Below are 27,601 nucleotides of genomic sequence, written 5' to 3' on the forward strand. Positions count from 1 at the left end.
GAAAACGGAGATGTACAAACTGGGAAACTAGTGTTCATTCCTGAAGGAACTTAGACAGAACCAGAAAATGAAAGCCACATTGCCAATTAGAGAAGACATACAGATTTGTGTTGAAATTATCTTTACAGTAGAAGAAAAGAATACTAAGATTAGATTGGCTATTTGAGGGTGATGAATAAAAAAGCAATTAAAAACTAGAGATTTTGACACACCCACACACCACACACACACACACATACCCCATCCTGCCCTCCTCATTCTCTGGTCTATATGGGGAGACCATGTATAATGAAATGATCGCAGTATCACCATTCTGAAAAGAAAATCCACCTCAATCAAAACTGTAATAGAGCTTATGAGGAGCCCTCCTGGATCAAGTGACAAGTTGAGTTCTTCATATAATAGATCAAAGAGAATTAGTAAGACTCCTGAAGGCTAAAGGAAGATCAGATAGTTGTCCAATTTTTACAACAGGGGAAAAAGAAAAGTAGAAATTAAGATTTGGAGAAAGTATCTAGCAGTTTACAGAAATACTCGTAAATCAAGGTCAACTTTTCAGGTGGTATGAGGAGGTTCAAGGATCTTTGGTGGGCTGCTTTTCTTAAATTTAGGCACGTGAAAATGTGGGGGAAATTATGCTGCTTTAGCCTTGTTCAGTTCAAATATCTTAGAGTCTGAGATTCCTAAGCATTTTTGGCTGATTTGTATATTTTTTACTTTAGAAAAGGCTTTAAAATGCAGAAAATCATATCAATATCCGTGTGCCCGTCATCTATAATTAAACTAATTTTGTTAATTAACATTTTGTTCCATTTGGTTCAGATCTTTATTCTTTAAAGAAATACATAAACAGTAATGAATTTTGTATCCCTTACCAATCCCATTCTTTTTTTTTCCCTATCTAGGTGCAAATGACTATCATGATTTTAGCATTCTTAATCTTTTGTGGGTCTTGGGCCCTCTTGAGCTGAAAACATTTCCTGCCTCCCCCTACCCTCATCAAAGAAGCATCAGCACAAAAATGTCCTTTAAACTGTGAAGAGCATTCCCAGACCCAAACACTCTGCTGGATCCTTTTGGAATTGAGGCTCCAAACTGAGAATCTCTGCTTGGGGGATTCTTTTCTTTGGAGAATCCACTTAGCAATCAACAAATAATGAGACCTAGTTGGAGCAGAGCCATCTCCTAACTGCTCTGGGAGCTGCTTCTGTGAAGCTTTAGATCTGGCCACTGGAGCAGTGTTGGCCTCCTGCATTTTCTGGTTTATCGTAGAAAATTTGTATTCTGGGTCAAGAGGCAGGCACTTTGCCTCTGCAGCAGTCACAGCCCCATATTACTGGAAAACCCCAATGTGAGATCTTTGACAGGGTTAAAATGACCCCTGCTTCCACGAGCAGAACTTTAATTTGGTTCCGTCTGTGGCCCGCTATTAGAAATCGCATTGACTGAATAGCAGAATGAAAACAGATCTCCTTTCTGCCTGCCTTATCTAAATAGGGTACCCTTTTGAGAGGGCCGTAGTACATACAGAAGTGTTTCTCTTTCTCCATCACCACTCCACTTTGGTGATGTGGGTCTCCCCACCACACCCTTACTTTTTTCCCCCTGCTTTATTGAGGTATAACTAATATGCAGTCAACATATATTTAAAGTGCACAATTTGAGTATTGACATATGATATATCTGTGAAAGCAGCACCACAATCAAAATAATGGCTATATCCACTGTTCCTCAAAATTTCCAGGCAACTATTGATCTGCTGTTTGTTATTATAGATTTGTTTGCATTTTCTAGATTTTTATATAAATGGAATCACAGAGCACGTGCTCCTTTTTATCTGGCTCCTTTCATTCAGCATGAGAATTTTCCATTCCTTCCATGTTGTTGTGTGTGTCAATAATCTGTTGCCTTAATTGCTAAGTAGTATTTCCTCATGTGGATATGCCATAATTTGTTTATTCACCTGTCGATTCACATTTGGGTTATTTCTAGGTCCAGTTTATTACAAATAAAGCTGCTGAGAACATTCTATGTTGTTAAAGAACAAAAATTCAACTGACTAAATTTGAAGATCTAATTGGCTTTATTGGACAATTCATGAATTTCATCTAGCAAACAGAAGGGAGCTTTGAAAAGTTGTACAGAATGCAAGGTTTCTATAGGCACAAACTGGGCAGGACAAGAACGTTATTAGCAAAGGAAAGGAAGGAGTGTTTCAGGCAAGGGCAACTTTCTTTGGGAGAAGGCCGAAGGAGTTTATCAGGAAATTCCAGACTGATCAGTTTAAGGTCATATTCCTGGGAGGGGCTAAAGCTGCAGTTAAGTCTCTTTTCTGTCCCAGGACCAAGCGACTTCACCTTGGGCCTGTTGTTTCTTTTTGTTGTTTCTTTTTCTTAACCACGTACAGATCTTTGTGCCTTTTCATGTTCACATGTTCATTTCTCTTGGATAAATACCTAGAAGTGGAATATTCATATCATAGGTTAGGTTTTTTTGTTTTTGTGTTTTTTTGTTTTGTTTTTTACTTTTTAGGAAACTACCAAACTTTTTAAAAATGGTTGTACTATTTTTACATTTCCACCAGCAGTATAGGAGAGTTCCAATTGCTCCACATCCTGGCAACACTTGGAATGGTCAATCTTTTTCATTCTAGCCATTCTAATGGGTATGTAAAGATATCTCATTGTGGTTTTAATTTATATTGCTGAGGTTTTTGTTTTGTTTTTGCCTTCTTTTTTGTTTGTTTGTTTATGAAGTATCTGTTCAGGTCTTGTGCCCATTTTTTATTGGGTTGCTTGTCTTTTTGCTATTGAACTTTTAGAGTTCTTTATATTTTCTAGACATGAGTTCTTGGTCAGATATATTTTCTGAAAATGGTTTCTCTCAGGGTGTGGCTTGTCTTCATTTCCATAACAATGCCTTGAAGACAACTGTGTATTATAAAAAAGAATGAAATGATTACACTACAGAGAGTTGAGAAAACAAAGGGGAAAATGATGTGTGGCTGGAACTCGGATAAATATAAAAATAAAACCAAAATATATCTTATCTCAAATATTAAACATTTAGGATGAACTGAATGTGTCTGTTTGCAAAGGACCTCAAACTATTTTCAGAATTACATCCTAGTGTAGGGGAGGAAATATAATTTTCCCTCTACCCTTCTGAGTTCTAGCCTGAAACTCCCTTTAATAAAAGATGAACAAGAGAAAAACAGAAGTTTATTAACATGTGTACCTCATGGATACATGGAAGATACTCAAGAAAAAATGAGTAACTCTCCAGGATGGCTCCAGTTTAAATACCATCTTCAGCTAAAGAAAAGAAAGGTTGGGGGAAAATCAGTTATGAGAAGTCGCTAGGAAAAATGCGGTGTACAAGGGTAAGGTTTATTATTCAGATTTCAAGTCAGTGCCTTCTCCTTTGATAAGATTTTCTTGGGATTTAGAGTCAACCTTCTCTTCTCGGTACAGAGGGGGAGACACTCTTACAAATGGAGAATTTTTTTTTTATAAGTGTAAATTTCCCTTCAAAGGGGTAAATTTTACTCAATTTTCAGAGCATTTCTTGTGTCTGCTGTTTCTCAAAATAATTCCTATGTCAAAGAGGCATATTTTGGGGTGACATATTCTGTAACTCTTTATCAGCTTCCTATTAGTCTTTCATTTGCATGCGAGATTGAGTCCTTTTCAACAGCCTTAAGTAAATGTAATTTGCATGATAAAATTCACCTGTTTACGGTGTGCAATTCATTGGTTTTTAGTATATTTACAGAGTTGTGCAATTATCACCATAATCTAATTTTAGAACATTTTCATCACCCCCGAAGAAACCTAATGCCCATGAGTAGTCATTACCCTCACCCCCACTCCCAGCCCTAAGCAAACAGTAATCTACTTTCTGCTTCTGTAGATTTGCCTGTTAGGGACTTTTCCTATAAATGGAATCATACAATATGTGGGGTGTTTTTCTTTTGTGATTGGCCTCTTTCACTTAGCATAATGTTTTTAAAGTTCTAAAGCATGAAATTTAAAAAGTTTATGCTCTTTTAAGTTTTAAAGCATAATTTTTGCTTTTTGTTCTCTGCTTAAAAATCTTTACCAAAAAAAAAAATCTTTACCAAATCCAAGATTACTAAGATTGTTTTCCTGTGTTTTCTTCTGTATCGTATTGTTATATTTAGGTTTATACTCCATTTATAGTTAATTTACGTGTATAATATAGGGAATGAGTCAAAGTTTATTTTCTTACATGTGGCCATCCAATTGTTTTAGCACCATTTGTTGAAAAATTTATCTTGAATTAAAGGTGCCCTAGTAGAAATAAATGGTTCACAACTTTGACTGCGTATGAGAATCACCTGTGTTAGAAAGTAAACGGCATTTAACCCTTCCCTCCACCTCTCCATGTTTCTAGTATTGTTTTGGAACTGATCTAGGACGCCAATATGTTAGGAATTGTTCCAATAGTGTGTTGGTCTGTTTTTCACTCATTCATTCATTTGTTCACTCCTTCACAGGTCTGTGCTGAGTTCTTAATATCTGCGTAGTGATATATGTCAGTCCTAGGCTGAGAGAATGAGGTGCTGAAATCACAGTACAATAGCAAATATAAAAATTTAAAGATTATAAGAAGAAGGAGGATAGGATAGAGGCATGCAAAGTGATGCTAAAAAATCTTGGCGTAATCAGTTTGAGTATATAACATAATGTCTTCTACGTACAAGTATATCTGGGGCTGGTCAAAGTATAACCCCAATAACTCCCCCAACCCCAGACTTTTTACCAAGTTTCTCTTATAGTTATGGTATGAAGGGGTTAGGCCGGCATCCAAAAGCCACCTTTCCCAGACTCCTGAGAATGAGTATGATACCTTGCTAGGTAAAAGGGGATGGGACAGCATGAAGGGAATTAGCGTTCAATGAATGCTTACTGTATTCCAGACATTGTGCACGATACTTCCCATGTGTTATTCTATTTGACCTTTATGGCCACCCAGAGGGGTAGGCATTACCCCAGTTTTAGAGATGAGAAAACAAGTTCTGAGAGGTTCAGTCATCTGCTCAGTGCCAAACCAGTAGCAGACGAAGCCAGGTTTGAACACAGGTCTGTCTAATTCCCATGCCAGGCTCAGAGACTTCAAAATTGTCTAGAGGGAGACAGCAATTGTGTTTTCCTCCAGAATGTTCTAACATTTCTAAACCTGAAGATTATCACTGTGAACTATGGGGAAGAGATGCAGAAAAGAATATTGGAAGAAGAATTTTGAAATTAGAAACAAGATGGTGTAAGTCAGAATGTAAATCTGAGGTACAGGATGGAAAGGAGTTCTCATCGAATTTCTTAGTCCTGTTCTTTAATGCATTTGAGAAGAAATCAGCTGGGATGTTTTTTAAGTTGTATTGAGGGGTGGAGTTCCAATATCTTTTTGTAACATCATAAAAAAACAAAAAGGAAAACCCATTTACATAAGCTTTTGAACTAGTTCAAAAGAGGGAAATTCTTCACAACTTCTCCCAGGAGAGCTTGCAGTCAAAACCCTCGAAATGGATTGTTCTTTCAGGAACAACCCTCCTGATCAGTTGGTTGTTGCTCTCTTGGAGATTTTGTCTGCAAGACCCGACCTGAGTCATACATTTCTTCTAGTCCCACATTTGTTTTGTCACGAGCACCAGCTGACCTTGGGCTTTCATGTTCTCTCAGTGTTTTCAGGTAACTCTGGGTAACTTTCATGTATGTTTGTATGTATGTATGTATTATATTTGTTTTATGTACAAATAAAGACAAATAAGGATTTTGTGTTTCATATGATCTTAGGGAAATATGTAAGAAAGGACCTTAGAGAAACCCATGGCTCCCAACTTCTCATTTCTCACATGAGGAAACTGAAGACCACTGAGTCTTCCATGTTTTCCCCAAGATTCCGAAGTCCCTTGGTGCCACAGTTGCACCGTAAAACAAGGATATCCAACTCTGTGTTCACCAGTAAGAGTGTGTTTCCTTTCACAATGGTTGCCATCTTCCTTATGTATTTGGCTTGTTCTTCCCCCGTAGATTCTTCAGAAACCAACCCCGGAACTCAAGCACCAGCTGGCTGCTCTCTCGAAGCGAGTCGCCGGTGCAGTGACTGAGCTCATCCAGGCAGCGGAAGCCATGAAAGGTAGGCCGGGTCCTTTCGTGTTCTCTTGTGGAGTACTACTCAGAGGCAGCGCTGGTACAGCGAGCTGAGCAGAGAAAATGTGCAGCCTGCACAGGCCCTTTCTTGTCATAGTCAGTCAGAAGAAATACAGTGACATACATTTTTTTTTTTAAGCAAATGGGAATAGAATTAGATTTTAAAAGGAATATCCTCCTGAAGCAAGTCTTTTCTTCAGTCTTTATATTAAGGACTTCTACTTAAATGGCATAATCCATCCAGCACCGCTCACTTCTCTTTTAAAGGTCTCACCATGTATATTTATCTGTGTTTTCATTCATGGGAATATTTATTCTCATTCAAATGGGTAAATGGTGCTGTCTGGGTACATTGTTGGCACATGCCTTCATGGTTCCATAGCAGCAGTCAACTCACCAGGGAAAAGTTTTCGCACCAGTTTCCCTTGGTTGGAATTGAGGTGAGTAGCTGTTCCTCAGGTTCCCAGGAGGAGAGCCAGGTCACCTTTGTGTGCTCGGCAGGGTCCCGAGGCTCTTCCTGTGGATCCTTGCTCATAGTCACATGCCCTAAGTTGGACATCAGAGTGATAAATGTTCCAGCTGGCCGTGGTCCCCGATCATCGATGATGGCTCCTGTGTGTAGGGCTGCACACACACCGACTTAGAAAACCAGACTCACACTGGGGTCCCTCTGTACCCAGCTGATCTCTGTGAGAGTCGGCGGGTGAGCCCTGAGGACCGGGTAGCTCGTAGGCTCGTGGAGCCACTCTGCACGCGCACCTGGATACTGTTTGTCATTAAGTGGGTGCTCTGAGGTCTGCGGCCACCAAGAATGACCCTGTTTGGACTCATTTTAGGAACGGAGTGGGTGGACCCAGAAGACCCCACCGTCATTGCAGAAACAGAACTGCTGGGGGCCGCGGCGTCCATCGAGGCTGCTGCTAAGAAGTTGGAGCAACTGAAGCCAAGAGCAAAACCAAAAGTGAGTGTCCACATGTGGCTGCTTGTGTGATGTCAGTAGGTTTTCCGGTGCAGGGCTGCAAAATGTGCTGGGCGTGCTGCAGGGAGCTTGTGCCCTTCCCGGCGGTTAGACTAGCCACTGTAAACCTACTCTGCCCACCCAGCACCTCTGTCCAGGGTACGGGCAAAACCCAGTGGGTGGGCCTAGCAGGTTAACCTCCCAGAAAAAATACCTGTGGGAATGCAGAGAGAGAACCTGGGCATTTACCGTCTTGCTTGCGTTCCATTATACTATAGAAAGCAGGCGTTGGGTGCTTCCTAAAGAAAGTCTCTGTCACTGAATGTCAGATTGTCACTCCAACTTTCTGGTTTCCATAATGCTTTTTACAGAGAAATAGCAATGCTGGGCTCTCCGTCTTAGAAAATCAAAAGAGGGCAATGTGAGTCTCAAAAGTGTGCCCAATAAGTGGCTTCTTCGGTATATGCTGGAGACTGTGGTTGAATGATGTGTTTCCTCCATCTATATTTGTCATCTGGATAAATGTTTACAACTTAAGATCATGAGTATATGTTAAGATAAACAGCCATTTAAAAGAAAGAAGGTACTTTAAGGTTGGGAACTAGGGAGGACAATTATTAAGTAAAAAGGATGGTGAACCAGTGCTGGCCAGGGTCAAAGCCCAACCCTGTTAAGAAGCTGTAACCCCACCCTGCCCCGCGTGGCTGTCTTCAATGGGAAGATAGTAGAATCAGAGGAGGCCTCTTTTTCTTTCTATTCAAGCAAGTCCCTCTGAGACCTATAACCTCACCTCCCTTCCAAGGACCTAAATACATTAGGAAGTAAAATCTGGCTCTTCCCCTCAAAAAAAAAGTTGCATCCTCCAGTTGGTGCAGTATGCCTAAAATTCTACTTTGTTTCTAAGACCAAACGATGGCATTTGAGCCCTGGAATACACCAAATAGCTCAAAAGTAGCACATGGGCCAAGGTTGTGTGTAAAACAGACATGAGTCACGTATAGTGACTCGATTAAGCTTGGGAATAGACTTTAAACTGTGGAATTCTTGGAACCAATCTCTTACTAGTCGCTCTACACTTGGTAAAGGCATTTTTTAAAATTTCTCATCAAGGTGTAATTTTAAAGTTTTGGCATCTGATTTTTGGGTTTATCAGGGTTCTCTTTACTGGCCTCTAACCTGAGGGTCTTGCCTTGTCTGAGATTGTCTGAGTTTTTCTTTACAAACTGAAGAGCTAAGTGTGGGTATAGAGGCAACTCCATTTTCTGGTTATGTCTTTGTTTCTCTTTTGTGAATGGAAAATGTACTTTTGACTGAAAAGGCAAGCAGCAACCATTGACTAAGATTTAGAGGCTTCATGCTTAATTTGTTTTTCCTTTTCCTTATATGATATATCACAAGTGGCCTCTCTTGGGAAAGCTTCTGTCTGCTAATGCTGAAGTCATGTTAGTTCATTCATTCTCCTTGAGAATTAGCCTGGTGCTAATTTAACATTAGCACGTCACCATGGTCTAAGAGCTCTTGTTCCAACTCTGTTCCCTTTGTCCTTTGCCAGGTCCCTCTGAGTTTTTGTCTGTCTCTGAATCCGGGTTTCCCTCTGCAGGCCATTTGTTACTTCATAATCTGAAAAAACAAAGTTATTAGAGTTCCTACCCCATAGGATTGCTGTTATAACCAATGAGATAATTTGAGAACACAGTTCCTGACATACAATAAGACTGAGTAAGCAGCAATTGTATCACCATCACTGAAAATAAGATTCTGGGACTTTTATCTACTACCTCCTAGCAAAATGCCTGAAATAAAAATTATTCCATAGGCCCATGAGCTGATAGCCTTAGCAAAAAGAAAAAGAAAAAAAAAAAAGAAAGGAAAGGAAAATCTAAACGCTTACATTGGTGGGGTGCCAAGCATGTGCCAGGCAATCTTCTAGGTGCTTTACATGGATTAACTCATCTGGTCCTTGCAATAAGGCCACGAGTGAGAACTGTTACCATTCCTGCTCTATCGGTGCAGAATCAGAGGCAGGTTACCAGGCCAGCAGCAGATGGCCATGACTGAGCAGTGTGGGGGGCTCTGGATGGCAGTTCCAATCCAAACCTGTCCTCTCGGCCTACCTAGTGTCAGAGAGGGCAGTGCAGCCCCACAGGGGACGTTTGTAGTTTGCCTGTACCCTTTGAACCTCCAATCCCGCCTCTGGGAATCTGTCCTGAGAAGGAAATCCAGAGAGGAAGAAAGTTCTGTGTGTGCAAGGGGCTTGTTCCTTTCAGCCTTGTTTATACTAGTGAGAAGTTAGTTGTGACCTGAGTGTCTCCTTGAAGGAAAAGGACGCAGCTATGAAAAAATGATGGTTGATAAGACTGTGTAGTGTATAGAAGATGCTCAAGGCATGCCGTGAAGTCAAATTTTAAAAAAATACAGAATTATGTACTCATATGGTTCCAACTCTGTAGAAAAAGAACTTGTGTATGAAGGAGACAGGTGGGGAATATACAAGACTGATGGTGGCATTGGGGTGATGGGAGGGTCAGCGTTTTAAAAATAACAGCCCTTAAATTAGTGATGACTGCTGAAGTGGGCCAGTGGACACTGCCTACAGTGCTCTTGGATTGTCTAGCCTTGGTGTTTACAGTGTGGGTTTTTATGGAAAACCCAGGAACCCTTTAGTTAAGGTCATAGTTACACTGCTGATTCGCCTCTCTTCCGTGGGGCTACCTACTTTAGTCGCTCCCACCTTCACATGAGGAAGGGTGCCTTAGAATGATCGCAAGTCTCTCTCTGCCCGATGACCAGAGGCTCCTACCACATGGGTTATATTATCTGTATAACTGTTTTTGAAGAAACCATCAACCAAAACCATAGTTTTTGTGCTTTGTGGTGATATCCACATGAAATAAAATCTTTCTTGCCTTTATAAAGGAATTCATTTCCCCAGTGTAAAAAAAAAAAAAAAATCCCATTCTGACACCAAAATCAACCAGTCTTTTGAGGTTGATTGCTTCTCTGCATCCCCTCCCATCACCTAAAGAAAACAAAACAAAAATCCCCGGGATACTGTGAATAAGCAATTGCCATGACATCCGTAGTCCTCTCCCGGGCCCTCAGCAGAGAGCAAATGTGCTTTCTTTGCACAGCTGGCAGCATTTACACTGCTTGGAGGATTAGTTTTGGGGACGGGCAATGTTTTTGTTTACATTGTTTTGCTCACCACATTCTCAGGTTGCCTGTTTTAAAAGCAGAATGGTCTGTTGTTTATGAAGATGATTCCTGGTTTATTCCCACGTCAGGCCCTTAAAATTTAAGCTCCTCTTTTTTGCCTGGAATTTCCCAGGCATGAGTAACGAACACGTTGGCACTGTTGAATCCACCGTTTGCTTGGGAAGATGGTACAAAGGCAAAACGAGAATGCCGGCGAGGCGACCTCTGGCGCATGTGCCCACGATATCGCCAATGGTGCCGATTCCACACTTGCAGGCAGACTGTGCGCCACAGCCAGGGAAGGAGCTGCAGTGGTGACACCACCCCCTGCAGCTGTAGCCTGCAATACCGTGCCTATTCTCGAGCTCAGTCAGACCTGGATGCCTTTTCTGCAGGCCTCTGTGTGATATGTTTGATATATTAGGTTGTTATTTAATCCAACTATATATCAAACATATTCCTACAGGGTCTTGCCCTGTCTCCGGGGGTTCCTAATACAGTTTATAAGGCAACAGGAAACAATATGTTAAAATCACAAGTAGATTTAGAAGACGGAGTGCTCATTACATTTCATGATGTTATGTTCCTGTTCTTCTTGTCGCATTTGAGAACTGTTATCAATATGGCTAGATTATTTTGTTTATTATAGAAACAAATCATAATTATCGATGTTTCGGAAGAGCCTGAAATGTTATGTACAGCTTAGTTTGGTGCAATGATGAATCCTTAAGGAATATGCTCATTGGAAAAAAATGGAAGGTTCCAACCCCATGTTTGTGACATGAAATAAAGGTCAGGATTATAACCTCCAAACACATTTAGGTTTATATTTAATTTTAGTTCATTTTTATCCTCACCTTCAGTTTAGAAATTAGTTATTTTCATCATCAAGTTTTCAGCAAAAATTCAAGCACCAACCAACCATTTGTAATTTTCCTTTCCACCTATAGTAACAAACTGTATAAACCAAACCCGCCATACCAACTGTATGGATGATGAGTCACCAGGCTTTATATAAACCTTGCTTGGTTAGGACTAAATATATCTAATAAAGATAATGTAGTGTGGACTGTATTCTGTCTGTTGAATTTCCTGCTATAGGTTAATTTGTCAGTAGAAGTTGATAATATTTAGACTAAGCCGACAATCAGAAAGTAATTCCATAGCCTAATTGGGTGCAGCAGGAAGTTTGGGATTATGAAATATTTTTTCTGGCACAGATCTGCCTTCTCTGGTTGACTTTGACCTCTTCCTCATAGAAGAACCTGTGAAGTATGTGTGAGTTCATTCTGATCTCTCTCAAAAGAACTGTTGTGCCAATAGCTCAGCTTTCTGGAGGAGAAGAGACGTGTTCTTTTAAAGGGCACTCCTGAGTGTGTGTGTGTATGCAATACCCCTCGGCGGTGGTGAGCCAGTGGTTTGAACAGGTGGCTCAGGAAGGCTTCCTTTGGTTATATCTAGGAGCGATCCCCTAGTTGCTTGCAGTGACAGGCACCTTAGTGACAGGTCACACCAGAAGCAGCAGAGAAGTGATGACATGGGTGGGAAATGCAGTGTTGGAGTCCTGGCTTCCGGAGTTAAAAAATGGAACCTACCCCCGGAATCCTTCTCCACTGAAAAGGGATCCATGAAAGTGTGTCAGCAGGAGATCTTTCAGACAGTTTTCAAGATGCTGCCAAAATCAGTGCCACCTTCACGCAGCTGGAGAACATTGTTTAGGGCTTTGAGTTCAGTTAAGGTTGTTTGACCGAGATGATAAATGATCATGGAAAAGAGAGAGCAAGTTCTTATGAATAAAGAAAAATACAGTTTTAAGAGGACCTTAAGGTGGAGCCCACTTGTTAAAAGCAATGTGCTTTTCTTGTTTCGTTTGGTAATTTTGCTATTGACCAGCATGCTATGTTGATTAATTGGATGAGTGGGAAAAGGCAACCAGGTATTGAGGGAGGAGGAAGAGGGGCAGATACAATATTTTCTATATGCGGAACTATGGGCTCTGAGCTTACCTGCCACTGGTTGGTTCCAGGTCTGTAAGTTCCAGACCTGTAGGGTGTGAAAAGCAAAGGTGTTTGGGGACCAGGCCAGCACATGTTCCCAGGTGACTCCCCACCTGTAGAACAGCAGGTCCTTGTCAGACCCTCCTCAGACACACAGAGGACTCATAGCAAAGGGGCTTGTGATGTAACGAATTCATCTGATTAAATCTTGCAAGAATTGTTACCTTTTCTTTGTTCGTGCTTCCTTATAGACGTTCAAGTGCCTTTTTTTTTTTTTTTTTTGAGAGAGAGAGAGAGAGAGCATGACAAAATCTTTAAGAATTTTTTCATCAAACAGAAATGGCATCACAGAATCATTTCAGTAGCGTTACTATTCATTTAAAAAAAAAGTGAAAAAAGGTACTAAGGGAGTGGATGGTACCGGATCACCACTCCCAAGGTACTAGTGGTGCAAGCTTGGGTCTTTTTCAATGGATGTTGTATGAACGTGCATTTATTTCAGCTCTGGATGCAGACGGTGGTTTCTCCCCAGATTGCAGGCGTAACCATTTGCCAGTACATTCTCTCTGTCACCCACTTAAGCCTGTTTACAGTTTCCCGGGAGCTTTCCCTGAGACCAGGCCAGCCTGGGGGCAGGGGATAGAGGGGAGGTACCAGGTCTGCTGTCCAGATCTGGGCTCTTCTCAGTTCCAGTTGTTTTAAGAGGTTTCCCTATTATTAGAATTAGTTAGGATGGTGGTCCTAAAGACAACCCCCACATAGGTCCTCCAAAAGAGAAGCTGATCTGACTCTTAAATGGTTGGGTCTTTGGGTACTGGCTAAGGTCTCCCCCAAGTCACCTCTCAATTTAATACCGGAAGCAAACTAGTAGCAGCCAAACTCACGACAGAAAAAGGAGAAATATGGCTGAGTGTGCCTCTCAGCTTCCAACTGGCAAGAAAATGCCACACTTGTGTTTCAGGACTGCTAGGTGTTGGCTTCCGTTTTTCCCTCAAGGACATTTAAAGTATATGCAGAAAAAACAAAAAAAATATATACCCAAAGAAATTTTTCAGTTTCTGTTGTAATATGACCTTGTTTTCAATACCAAGCATTCTGCAAGACTTTCAGTAGTACAGAGCAAAGCATGACCCCTAACCGGGAAGACAGTACCGTGAGCTGTAATCTGGTTTTATAGCCAGTTGTAAGCAAAGCAACCATTGTGTTTATCAGCTCCCAGCCAGGCAGTCTCTCAAAGGAGGTTTTCAGGGAGGGAAGCGAAAATCAGGGCAGTGACCCTTTGGCCATATTCTATGGGTGACTTTAGCTCCTTCACCTCGAGTTCATTGTCGGGAGGGGTTGCAGGGATGTGATTCACAAAGAAAAGAGCAAGAAAAAGGACCATGGATGGAATCGCTCTTCCCCCAGCTGTAAGAAAGGACGGACCTGGGGGAGGTTGGGAGAGATGCTGCAGGAAAGAGGCAGGGCTCCGCCAGAGAGGAGGCCAAGGGACGGGAAGGAAGAGAAAAAGTAGCCCCCGCTTATTTTAGTGAGCGCCTTCTAAGAAGGGTTTGATTTGGAACCATAACATGTCTAAGTTAAAGGAGCAGGAAGGTTGAGGTTGCTCCTCAGGTTCCAAACGGAAAACTGATTGCTACGTGGTCAGGAAGTGCAGAGCAGTGACTAAAACCCAGGTTGACCATTTCCTGGCTGGGTGTTGACGGAGAAGCTGAAAGACGCGCCCATCTGTGTCATGTGTCACTACATTTATCTTTGCTTTGTGTTTTTTATTTGTGATTATTTTAGGTTGTAATCAGAAATGCCAGCTAGAACTTTTATTAGAATTATGAGTGAAAAGCAGGGTTCAGAGAGAGAAAACAGAGTAGTTGAGCCCAAAGTCTAAAAAACTATTTTTAAAACCACGAAAAGATATATGTAATAATAGAAATAATAACAAAATTAGTTGCTACTAGCTATTGAGTATCTATGAGTCAGTTATGCTCTGTGTATATTAATAATTACTTATAACACCCCTGTCAGATAGAAGGGAAGGTAGATTCAGGAAATGAATGAATTGCTGCAAAGATTGTTTTCAGAATACCTTAAAGGCCAAGACAACCATAAAATAAAAATGAGGAAAGCCCTCCCATTTTCTGTCCCCTTTCCGCCCTTCTTTCCCCTCTCCTACCCCAGTGGAATCTTGAGCTCCTGAAACTTTAGAGCAAACAGAGCAAAATAGGGGTTTCAAATGCTCTCCAAACATGGGGAGTGGCAGCAAGAGACAACCCAAAGTGTGACCTTTCCCAGGAGGGATCTCGCCAGACCTCTAAATTTTTTTTTTTTTCCCCAAGTCAAGTTGTTGTCCCTTCAATCTTAGTTGTGGAGGGTGCCGTTCAGCTTCAAGTTGTTGTCCTTTCAGTCTTAGTTGTGGAGGGCGCAGCTCAGCTCCAGGTCCAGTTGCCGTTGCTAGTTGCAGGGGGCACAGCCCATCATCCCTTGCGGGAGTCGAGGGATTGAACTGGCAACCTTGTGGTTGAGAGCCCACTGGCCCATGTGGGAATCGAACCGGCAGCCTTCAGAGTTAGGAGCATGGAGCTCTAACTGCCTGAGCCACCGGGCTGGCCCTAACTTTTTTAAGGGGGCGTTCTGCGAAAGATCACCAAACAGGAAAAATATCAGCAAAGGAGTGTTTATACCTTTCTCAAAGCTACCAGAAAGCCAAGGCGATGAGAAATCCATCCTCGGCTAGAGTCTGCTCGACAGCCCAGAAAAGAGAGTTGCTAAGAGCTGGTGGTGACCTGGCCAATAGCTTTTTTGAGTAGAGAGGAGCGGGGAGAGGGCAGGCGAATATGGTACAAAGGATGAGAAGACAACATAGTTTCTGCACTCGGAGGTGGCTAACACCTTCACTAAGCAGAGTAGCTTCTTAGTTTGCACATCTGTTATTTTCCCAGCACTGTTTTATTAAGAGAGCCTCTTAGGAAAATGCCAAAAATGCCACTGTGTTTATGTTTGTATGTGCATGACTACATGTCTCCAACTATGGAAGCCAAATGAGGGATGCAGACGGAGTATACAATTAGCAACCCCCCCGACACAGCCTTAAATAAAGGAGGTGTCTGCCTCCATCCCTCAGAAATCAGGAATGGACAGTTATTGATGTGGATGCTTACTCGATGTATTTCTCCTTCTCTAGCTGTGTAAATTGTCCTCTGGCTGAACTCTAGAACTTGGGAGACTCATTTCGAATGAATACATTCATTCAATAAACATTTATCACATGGGCTTCTCTGCCTCATTTTTGCACTCAGAGGACGTAAGTTGAGTAAAACACAGTCCATGCCCTGGAGGAGAGTTCAGAGGCTTGTAGGATTCAGTTAACTGGTGTCTGATTTCCTTAACCCAGGCCAGCATTTCCCACAAAGTAACCTGTACCACCTCTGTTAGAAATGCAAGTTCCCAGGCCCCACCCTAGACCCATTGAAACATAATTTGCATCTTTAACCAGATCCTCAGGTGGGTCTGAGCAAGAGCTGTCAGAGTAGCCCATTTAATGCCAACATTTTCTTAAGTTCATTGCCTTGCTTTGATGCCAGTAGTTTTAAAGAAATACAAATAGCTGCATGCATAGGGCTAGTTATAACCTTAAAAAGATTATTTTAACCATCTTAATGGCTCCCATTGTTGAAGGGGAAGAAAAACACTCAGGAGTGAGGATTTCACTCACATCTTCCATAAACCAGAGGGACAGATCTGGGCCGCTTTGGTCAGGTCAATGAAATACCTCAGCTAAAGAGGATCTTAAGAGACCACCCAACTGAGCCTCCGTGGTGAGTAGAAGAGAATGAGGGCTCAGATGCTCAGCCCCTCCCCGTCCACGGTCCCGGGGGTCTCCAGATCCTTCGCCCCGGGCCCCTTATGGCAGCTCCACGTTGCTGTTCTTATTCTTCCCAATCTCCGAGTTGCGGTAGGGTTGGTTCTGTTAGCAAATCCTGCGTTTTAATTGTGGTCCTTTTATGTAGGAACGTTCTCCGAAGGCCAAGCCAATTGCACTGCTCTCATTTTTTTTGCCATGTGGTGAAACGTGTGTCCTCCTCCGTTTCTTGCTACCCTCACCACCCGTCTCCCAGCTTCCATGCCCTACGCCGGTGGGAGCTGAAGCTCATGGGGAGCCCTGACTGGTGTGCTTGGCTTTTCACTGAGTCTCCTCAGCCTGGGGCGGCCTCATTTTCTCTGAAGCCAGAAGTTGTGTGGTATGAGGAAGCATCAAGGGTTGATGTCTGTTTTCAGCAGGAGAGAGAGGGTGAGCATTTAGTCCTAAGGCTAAACCTGGCCTACGGAAAGAAAGACAGGGCTCCTGCAGACAGAAGGCAGATCTCTTCGTGGAACTCCGCCCAAACTGGAGCATCTAAACATTTGCCCTCCAGCCCTTCCACTGTGGTCAGCTTTCTTCAGCCTTTCTTGGGAAACTCTCTAGTACTTTTTAATCAGAGTAAATGTCTCTGAGAAATAAGGCTTTTTGCCATGTCCTTTTTAAAGCATAGAGATGTTATGGAAAGAAAAATAAAAATCCACCAAAGGGCATTACAGAAGTTACCATTGTAAGAAAAATCAGTGGCTGTCAAAAACATTTCCAAGTTGAATATCTATTTCAAGCATGTGTTTTAAAAAAAAAATAAAAAAAAATAAAAAATACAACAACAACACAAAACCTCCAGGGCAGCAGAAGATGTGGGAGAGGCCTTTTAAATTGGTTGTAATGAGATGATTCTCTCAGACCTCTCCATGCTTAAAGTTAGAATTTAACTTTAAGAAAATTCCGCATTTGCAAATTCTAAAATTGGGAAAATCAGAAATCTGCTGATGGGCTACTCCGCCCTGTATAGTGGACTCACTCTTGGTACACGTAATATAGCTGAGGCCACTTGAGACAGGAGTCCAGGAGATTTGGGGGAAACAGCATGGGCCTCTATTTTCTCATCTGCAAAGTGAAAAGGGGCTCCTTTGGACTCAGAAATTCTCTGATTTCCTCAGTACCTTAATCTGTTATATGCTTGACTTTCTTTTGCAAAATGAATTTTCAAAAAAGGTCTTTAATCGAAGTCATTGAACATATGCATCAGAGCCTACAGTCACCTCTTCGGGGCCTGTGTATGACAGTACCTTGTATGTCAGAGTGTCTTATAATGAGTCACTTTGTATTTCAGTCAACAAATTTTACGTTCCCCTACTACGACTCCCCCACCCCCACCCCATACCGAGGAATCCAAAATGATTCCACTGGAATTGAATTCACTTCTGTCCTAAATGCTCCTAGAGCAAGACTGTCAGAAATAACAAAGGCTATACAGCTTCTGTTACCTGCTGCTGTCGTCCTTCAGATCCACTAGATGTGCACAGAAGCGTTATTTTGATAATATGAGTTACAAAAACAAAAACGAGGTTGGCATCTCTCAAGATTCAAGATATAGCCATAAGAAATAGGGAACTGGAAAAGAATCGTATCCATGTATCCCTCCTGTCTGATGTCTCATACGGGACCATTAGCGAGCCACTGTGAGCCTCTGACCTGAAGTTACTCCTCACCGAGGCCCTAAGGGGTGGCCTAGGCTTTATGGCGTCAGAGAGACTTAGGTTTCAGTCTGGTCTCAATTCTTCGTGCTGCCACAGAACCTTGGGCCCCATTCTCCACCTCCCTGAGCCTCAATTTTCTCACTGTAAATAGAAGAATATAGATAACAATAGTATAGGATTTATTTTTCTCTTCTTCAGTGAGAAACAAGGTAATGGACATGGAAGTGCCTAACAAAATGCTTGGCACATAGTAGGTACTCTTAAAACCCTGTTGTTCTTGTGCAACATTGCAAATGTACTTACTACTGACTTTGTACACTTAAAATGGATTCAAAGGGTAAATTTTATGTTATTTGTATTGTACCACACACATACCAAGAAAAGTATTGCTACACCTGACCATCATCTCATAGTGCTTAAAAGGTACCAACCAGCCACATCTTCAACATTCTAGGACTTAAGGGGCACTTAACCATATTGATACAGAATATTAGTGCTGGAGGGACTCTTGAAGGAGTTCACCTAGTCTGACCATGCCAAATGGTGGTGTTCCACCCCACGCAGCCCAGGGCCGGGTTGCTTTGGCAGCACAGGGCATGGCAGTTCTGAATTCACAGCTGAGCCCTAATGACCTGCCAACACCTAGCACTGGGGCCAGTGTTCTTCCCCAGGTGGAGCCAGGCCTCCCGGTGACTAATGTTTCAGCTGGATGGATTTCCTTTCCATCACTGGGTGATCTGTGGTTGGTATGTAACTCTCTCTGTGCTCAGCCACAGCAATGCAAATACTATTTCGCTTTTGTTTTTACCCCATCTTTCCTTTTTTTCAAGCCTAAGCCCTGGAAGAGTATGCCACCACCTACTCTAGGGATTTTGATTATTGATTATTTTGATTTGAGTTATTGATGCTAATGGAACCATTTGAGTATATTTTATTCAAAGTGAATTTATGTCTCTTTAAAAATTCTGGTCTGGAAAAGTAGTCTGCCTTAGAATTTCCTGATTTAACATTTGTGTAGAATGTCAGTGCTGGCAGCTTTCACCTTTTAGAGTGGGGGCGGGGGTACGCAGCAGATGTCGGGGCAGCCTGCCAGTTTAGGCCTTTCTACCCTGGTGTGGTTTGTCAACAAAAAGCAATAGATGGATGAAGAGCCAGGTGACCAAGCAGTAAGTAGTTTGGCAGAAAGCGCCCTGTGTGGATATGAATTGCATGTGATACTGTTTTCTTTTGGTTATAGCAAGCAGATGAGACCCTGGATTTTGAAGAACAGATCTTGGAAGCTGCTAAATCTATTGCTGCTGCCACAAGTGCCCTGGTCAAATCGGCCTCGGCAGCCCAGAGGGAGCTGGTGGCCCAAGGAAAGGTGGGTAAACCCTGCTGGCCAAGTGGTGGGACATCCACGTAGCGAGACCTATGTGGAAAGGATATGAACACGTTTGGCCTGACCGAGGAAAATAGTGCTCTGCCTTCCCTCACTGACTTGCCCGTCTTTGCCCCAACTGACTGAAAACTCTTGTTTGTTTAAATCTACCAAACAGAATGAAAGGTTTGGCTTCCAGGTCTCTCATCTGCTTCTGGTTAAGGAAAGCATCCCAATCAAGGCCTGAACAAGACATTTATGTTCCCACTGTTCATTGGGCTACTTAAAGACGCAAGCTGTCGTATTTTCTTGGTGGGTGACTATATAAGCCCCGGAGTTGGGGACTTTATAAGCTGAATGCTGTCCTTCTCTGCAGTTAGCATTTTCCTGGTCAAAAGGCCAGTCTGCTTTTCAATCTGAAATTTCTTCGATCTTCTTCATCTCCGATCACCCATTCCATCTGGATTAGCATGAAAGCATAGTTGTTTTTCAGTGAGCCACAGGATTCATAGCACATTAGACTTATCCTGGCTATGGGAAGGTCTTCCGATTTAAAACACTCCATGTGTCCTGTTAGCCCCACACAACATGGAACCAACCCAACCAAGCTGAGTCTTACCGGGAGCTACTCAAATATAGAGGCACTACGGAAACCCTGTCAGGTTGTGCGCTTAGGGAATTTGGTCACTGTGCTTGTCAGTCACTTCTGTTTCCTATTAAAAGGCCTTTGCTGTTGGTGTACAGATAGACAGATATGATTGTGACTTGACCCAACAACATGTAACACAGACAGGAAGTTACATGCCCCCCCTGGTGGCCCTCCATCTGCCCCAGGGAAGTCTCTTGTGAGCGTAGCCATGTCTTAATCCAACCCACATACTTCGGCTTCTCTTTCTAAGCGATTGTGTGGTATGTTTTTCAATTTTAACATATGTACATCTCCCCAAGTGGCATGTAGTCCTTTCATGTTTCTCACTCATCCCCTATAGATGTAGCACAGTGCTAACCTTACTGATCAAATACCTTTGACCAATCAATATGTAAAGACCAAAAATGGATCACTGAGAACACCTACCTAAAAATTTCAGTTTATTTGTAAAGGGCCAACCATGTGCCAGACACATTGCTGGATTCTAGAGACTCTAACTTGAATATGGCGGAGCCCCTGTCCGCCAAGGGACTCATATGTTCAAGCATTTAAAAAAGTGGTAAAGGAGGTTCAACTGGAGTTGGATGAACGATGGGCTTATAGGCAAGACATAGGGGTTTTACCTGACATTTACCAAGCCCTGATGTGCCGCCTGTAATTGCTGACAGATCCCCAATTTCATATTCAAATGAAGAGAGGCATCTCTTATCTCTCCAAGCACTTCCCACAAGTATAAAGGTATTTCCTCCCATAGCTACTCCCTCTACGGCTGAACAGAAAATATTTCACTTGTTGCCATAATTTCTAAATAGAAACAGAAACCATCTTACTTCTAGCCTCTTCTTTCCTCACCCCTGACAAAAAAAAAGAAGAATATATATATAGATATAGATATAGATATAGATATAGATATAGATATAGATATAGATATAGATATAGATATAGATATATATAGATATATATATTCTGTATTTCCTTAAGGGTCTGCACTTAATTATACTAAAGGAAATGTACCACCCTTTTTTGCATCCTCCGCCAGAAAATCACAGTGTGGCTTTCGGATCTGTAATCAGGAGAGATTTAAGTTTCCCTTGGCCCTTGAAAGAAGAGGCCTCAAGGGCTCCTGTGTTTGAAACAGAGAAAGATCCCACAGAGCAAATAAGCATGTAAAGACAGCCCCAATCCATCATTCCTGAGCTGTTCTCCCAGAAACACAATACCTGGCACAGTAATGCAGGCCCTTGGGAGCATTTCAGAGCGACTCCTTGTGGCCCAGGTGGAAACAGGTGGCCCAGGTGGAAACCAGCCTGGCTGTGCTGGTGCGAGTTGGAGAGGCCAGGGACCTGCGTGGGAAAGGGTGCTCCATTCTCACACTGGTGCTGAAGGTGGGAGTCCCCGGTGGCGCTGTGTGTCTGATGCAATGTCTGTCTGGTTCCAGGCAGTGGGGTCTGAAGGGCTGCAGGTCACCCTGAGCCTACCTGCTCTCATTGCAACTTTCTAACCTCCACTCTCTAGGTGGGCTCCATCCCCGCCAATGCTGCAGATGACGGACAGTGGTCACAGGGACTGATTTCTGCCGTGAGTTGCCTTCTCCTTCCTCCCCATTTGCGTTTTGGATCCCCTGAGGGAGGTTTGGGCCTTGGGTCACTTCTCTGTTGACTGTCCCCAGGCCCGGATGGTGGCAGCTGCAACCAGCAGTCTCTGTGAGGCGGCCAATGCCTCCGTTCAGGGACATGCCAGTGAAGAGAAGCTCATCTCGTCTGCCAAGCAGGTTGCCGCTTCCACCGCCCAGCTGCTTGTGGCCTGCAAGGTGAAGGCCGATCAGGATTCAGAGGCCATGAGGCGGCTACAGGTAATGGTCACTGATGCTGGTGGGAAAATACTCCTGTTGGAGCGGGTAAGTGTCGCCAAAGGGAACAGTCTCACTTCCTTGGCATGACCCACCAGGCCTTCCATCAGCCAACTCGCTCCCACTTTTCTCATTTTCTACCATGTGCGGCCATGCATCCTATACCCTGCTGACCCACCAAACTGACATTCTCCACACTTGCCTTCTGGTCTCACGCCCCGGGGCCCTCTCTCACCCAGAGCGTCCTGGCCCTCCTCCCCACCAGCCCAGCCTGGTGAACTCCTACTTGTCCTTTATGACTCAACTGCAAAGTCACCTATTCTGGGAAGCCCTCCCTGACTCCCTGGCTGCAAGGTGGTCAGTCCTTCCTCTGTCCTGCCAGGGCCCCCACCAGCTCCCTCCTATGGTTCCTGTCACTGGTACCACCACGTTTACCTTTACACGTGACTGAGAAGGCTGGGAGCTCCTTAGGCACAGGCAACGTCTCTTTATCTTTGCATCTCTCACACCAAAGCTGGTGCCTATTTCAGTGGAAGCCCTCAGTCACTGTTTGCAGAAGAAGGGAGTGAAAGGACTAAGGAATTTATATGAGATTGTTGCTAAGGTTTCCCAGAGCCCCTATGAAGGTGACAGTCAAGTCCTTCCCAGTGCATATATGTTTTCCTGATTGCTTTAATTATAGACGTATTTTAAACACAGTGAAGGAAATGTTTGAATGAAAAAAATCGCAAAGCCTCAACATCTTCACAATGTAAGATGTTATTTTTTTCTTCCTGTTTTCAACTAGATACAAAATAATTTTTTCTAGTTATAACCATAGCAAGAGACATTCTGCCTTTTTTCACGTAACATTTTATCATACATATCTTTTACCTTGAAGAAACAGCTTCACAATTTCTCTATGCAAAGCTAACTGGTCCATTCTTCATGAGTCTCATTTTTAATGATTGCATGATATTACATCAACTTACTCTGCCAGAATTTCCCTAAACTTTGGACATTTTGTTTCCAATTTTCTACATTTTTACTGTTATAAGTGTTATAATACAGATTGTTTATGTTCTTAAAATATGTTTATAAGTCGTGAGTAATTTCATAAAAGGCAGAAATATTTTAACAATTCCACCAAAACTCAGAACTCTTGTTTTACTGAAAGTACTAATGTGCATTTCTGTTGTTGGGTCCTCCTGAGTGTCTCTCTGACCCACCTCCTTCACTTTCAATGGACTCCTGGAATAAACCAGGGAAAACTGGGGAGCTGCGCTTTTATGAATGTGTGGTTTGTGAGTTTGGAGAACACTTCTGAGGAAAACATCCTGAGTTAAGAAAGACCTGGGTTCAAGTCCTGCCTCTGCCATGTATTAAGTGCTTGATCTTACACAGATCAATCACTGAAAACTTTTCAGGCTTTATTTGGCCTCCTCTGGAAAATGGAAATAGAGATCCCTGCACTGGCTCTTCTAAGGGTTAAGACATGTGAACATGCTTTTGTAAGTCCTAAGGATTTACACAGATATAACACAGCATTACCCTATTGTCACTGTTGCTGATTTAACTGGATGCTGCAATGTGATGTCTGAGTTCCTTACAATGACCCGGAGGTTCTCTGGTGCCAGACAGACCTAGGTTCAAATCCCAGCTCTCTAACTTACTAGGTACAGGATCTTAGACAAGTTACTTAACTTCAATTTCTACAACGGAAAAGTGGACTAACAATTTCTGACCTCACAAAGCTATTTTGAGAATAAGCACGTGATGACGACTTGTCAGAGATTAATTGGCTTCCCCTTCATTTCTTATACAAGCCCTCATCGTCCCTATTGGTCACTTTAGATTACTAACCAGATGAGACAGTTAACTTTGAATGAGAACAACTCTCAACCTTCTGATGTCTAACCCTCAAGTTCTTGACTCTGAGGAGGCTGGGCAAGGAATTTGGGAGGTTTAATGAATCCTTGACCACCATTAGAAGAAAATCCCAAACCTCAGGTAGCAGAAGACAAGTCCCCAGGGCCGTGCTCCATGAGCATTAAGAGAAAAAAAGCCAGTGTGGACTGTAGCCCTGACTGAAGATCTAGACTACAGATTGAAAAGCTTTTCACCTGTGTCTAGCAATTGCCCCGTCCTTGAGCATGTAGCATAAAGCCCAGCTGTGACTGTAAACGTGTATCTATAAAGGCCTTAGTTACTAGGGGGGCCCCAGACCTCTCATGCAGGGATAGTTTGTGCTTTCTTAGTCCTTCATTCCCCCAAACATCAGTGAGTGCCGGCCCTGGGCAGCCACTGTGCCAGGTGCTGGGGATGCAGAGATTCAAGTCATAGCCCCTGCCCTCAAGTTACTATCTAACAGGCAGAAAGGCAACCACCATGTGGTAAGAGCTGCAAAGAAGCCAGCATGGAGCACTCGAGGAGCCCTGCGGGGAGGGGCTGGGTAAGGCCGAGATGGACCAAGAAAGTGATGACCGAGCCAAGTCCTCAAGTATTTCTAAATTGGATGGGGCAGGGGAGGTGGTTTTCTAGACCAAGGAGGCAGCCCAAGGATGCTTCTGTTAACACACATATCACAATGCTACAATCATTTGTTTACAAAATTATAATTCCACTCCAAAGTGTGTGTTCCTTGGGGGCCAGGAACTGGATCTCATTCATCTGTGAATGAGCTAAGGTTAGGTAGGTGCCAGTGTTGGTAGAATCAGTGGATGGATGGATGGATGGAGAGACAGACAATGGATACTAACTAGAGAGAATTTCTGTGTTATAATTCAATGATAAATTGATTCATAGTCTCATGAAACGTACCTTCATGTCTGTTCTTGCCAGATCCAAATGGCTGTTTCTAATGACATAATGTGTGTTTTGTTCCCTCTCCAGGCAGCAGGAAATGCTGTGAAAAGAGCCTCAGACAATCTTGTTCGTGCAGCCCAGAAGGCAGCATTTGGCAAAGCCGACGATGATGATGTTGTAGTGAAAACAAAGTTTGTAGGGGGCATTGCTCAGGTGTGTGACGAAACCCAGACAGCGCCTACTCCCAGCGTGGACACTGTCATAACACAGACACAAACAACAGTGGCTTAAACAAGATGGAAGTTTACTTGTCCCATGTAACAGTCTGGGTGTAAGCAGTCAAGGGAGGATGTGCTGGCCGCTTTCCTTCTGAGAACTCCATGTCCCTGTTGCTCCAACTCCCTGAGGTGTTGCCCTTGGCCACTTGGTCCAAGATGGCTCAATAACCACCTGTGCTTTCCAGCCGGCGGGAAGAGGGAAAGGGGGGGGGGGGGGGGGCGGGCACAACCACAAAGTGGTCGCTTCTTCTCACATGCCATTGGTCAGCACTTAGTCACATGGCCAACCTCACTGTAAAGGAGGCTGGGAAATGTAGTATTCTTAGTAGACTTGTGCGTAGCTGAAAATCAGGGATTCTATTACAGAAAAGGAGAAGAGGAGAAATTGGAAGACAGGGCTATTATCATGTAAATAAAATGATGCATTTGGAGCTGTCACCCACTCAAGATATTTGGCCCAACAGAAAGAATGAATGGTGACCCCTTCCCAGAACTTTTATAGGAGTAAATGAGGTAGGAGAAGAGTAGCCTGACTTACAGAGGCCTGCGTTCTTGTGCATTTGGGTCTGAGACAGAAACTTCAGGAAGTCAGGCTTGCAGTTTAGGGTATGTGTTGATATAAATAAATCCATTATATGATGAGATTGGTTTTCTTCTTAGAGCCAGGAACACCGAGACCTGTTACTGAAGTTCCTCATTCCTGTACCTGCCTTAGCTCTTCCTGAATCACTCCCTCTATTTGGAAATACACTGGATGCATTTTTACCAGGCTCTATTTCTCGATACACTAGTTCCTTAAGAGGTACCATGAAGAGTGGTCTTTGGGAAATTCTATACTCCCTACCTCACCTTGGAGTATAGCAGGAATACCCTTGATCATTAGCCTAGAAAAGGCCCACAGGGAAGAAGGCTATTTGGCATTCTTGAACACAAATTTCACCTTTTTCACACAATACCTATTAACTAATGTTCCTCAGATCATACTTTAGAAGCATGAAATAAATATATGAAAACCATCTAGTCGCTAGGGATTCCCGCTTTAGTTTCAAGAATACCTGGGGCAGATCCTACTCCACTAGCTGGAACTTCAGGAAAGTGGACTCCATCTCTCAGCTTCAGGTTTCTCACTGGAAAAATGGGACGTTCAATGGGGCATACTTTACACTGTCGCCGCAGAGACGATGGGACCCTCCATACAAAGTGCTTACACCAGAGCCTGGTGCACAGTGGGGATACAGTAGATGTTTGCTATTTAATCAGAGGCGAGAAGTCCACTTATACTTGGGTCACCTGGGTTGTCGGTCTCAGAACCCAAACCGTGGCCCAGACGCTGGTCTGCAGAGCTAAGAATACTTCTTCCTGGTGCATTGCTATAGTAGAAGCTATGGGAGCTTATGAGGCATGCGGTGGAGAGGGAGGGCAGTTTCCTAGAAAGTTATAGATCCATCCAGCTTGCTGCTTTCCTTCCAGATTATCGCCGCCCAGGAGGAAATGCTGAAGAAAGAGCGAGAACTGGAAGAAGCAAGGAAAAAACTGGCCCAGATCCGCCAACAGCAGTATAAATTCCTACCCACGGAGCTGAGGGAGGATGAAGGCTAAGGCCAGAGCCAAGATGGCAAGCCCCAGGGGATGGCTCTGCAGGGACTGGACAGACTGTTCCTGAGAGGCAGGGCACTTACCCGGAAGCTGCCTGCCTCCCCCTGGGGCCAGCCCAGAGCTCTGTGTGCTCATTCTCACATCTCTGTCCTGTTGGGCACCGGCTGCATGATCGTGATGTCACACGGTACAGTGTCCCACCCACAGCTCCTCTGCCACCTCCCCTCATGCCTCACCATATCTCAGGAGAGAGGGGCGCACATTTCGTGGACTGTTACCAAAAAGGAGAAGTCAGTATTATGTCGTTCTCAGACCCTCGTGCTTTTGTTGATCCTTCTCTAGGCCTCTTCCTGGGCCCTTTGTGAAATCTTGAGAGGAGAAAAATAACGGCCTGAGGAAATCATTAATGCCATAGATATTCAAAGATATTCTTCTCCCTCTCAGGAGAAGGTGGAAGTTGGAGTGGAACACGGTTAATAAAAGCCAGAAACATAAACTAGTGTGGACTCCAGGAGGGCACCTAGGGTCGTCCTTCTGTGTCTCAAGTGCTGGCTCACCAGAGGGTGAAGAATTCCTGCTCCTGTTTGCACGCCGTTTTCCCTCAGTGTGTAAGCTCCCTGTACACTCTAGACCCATCGTGTGTTCTGTGGCCCAGAAAATTGAACGATTATTTTTTTTCTCCATAATCCAAAGGGCAGAGAGGTATGGGGGACTGTCAGGGCTTGGTGAGCAGGGGCTGTAATAAAATGTGTGGGCTCCTTACTCTGCAGAGGCTGTTTCAGTTCATACAAATTCATCCACACAAACCCACGTCCCCCAGATGACAGTCAATGCAACATCCCCTAATTTGAAGCATTCAAGGTGGGGATTCACCCAAATGAAAGCAATTCCTTAATGACTCTTATCTTCCAAGCCCCTCATCAGCTCCTCTGCTCTTAATGTGGTCAGAAATCACAACTGGAAGCCATCTGTTTCAAAATCTGTCACCTGTCCTCCCTCCCAAGATGGACATTTCCCTTTGTCTTAATATTCCTAAAACCTAGATGCATCCTAAAATCAAAATGAACCTTGAATAAGATAGTTTTGCTTATTATTGCATCTTATAAGTGAAGGTGTATGGTATTTTCAGAGTTCGTCTTCTGGATGCCACTCTTCCAGAATTTCTCCCCCCCCCCCCCCAACTCGTTTTTTTCAGAGCCCTCTCCTTGG

General features: G+C 43.4%; 1 protein-coding gene across 9 annotated transcripts in view; it reads left to right on the forward strand.

The window, feature by feature from the left end:
* The window catches only part of TLN2 (talin 2), a 410,573-nt gene extending 383,419 nt beyond the window's left edge, over positions 1–27,154 (forward strand). For 7 of the 9 annotated variants that reach the window (XM_019755358.3, XM_019755356.3, XM_019755357.3 and 4 more), the window contains 7 exons: positions 6,054–6,159; positions 7,010–7,134; positions 19,114–19,239; positions 21,401–21,463; positions 21,555–21,782; positions 24,606–24,731; positions 26,267–27,154. In XM_019755358.3, coding sequence (XP_019610917.2) covers positions 6,054–6,159; positions 7,010–7,134; positions 19,114–19,239; positions 21,401–21,463; positions 21,555–21,782; positions 24,606–24,731; positions 26,267–26,395 — 903 coding nt within the window. In that variant the 3' untranslated portion in view covers positions 26,396–27,154. The remainder of the gene's footprint in view (positions 1–6,053; positions 6,160–7,009; positions 7,135–19,113; positions 19,240–21,400; positions 21,464–21,554; positions 21,783–24,605; positions 24,732–26,266) is intronic. The other 2 variants (XM_074327637.2, XM_019755362.3) reach the window with 1 other exon arrangement.
* The last annotated feature ends 447 nt before the right edge of the window (positions 27,155–27,601 follow it).

This window comes from Rhinolophus sinicus, chromosome 3 (genome assembly GCF_057876585.1).
Source record: "Rhinolophus sinicus isolate RSI-liver-muscle chromosome 3, RSI-T2T, whole genome shotgun sequence".
NCBI classification, from domain to species: domain Eukaryota; kingdom Metazoa; phylum Chordata; class Mammalia; order Chiroptera; family Rhinolophidae; genus Rhinolophus; species Rhinolophus sinicus.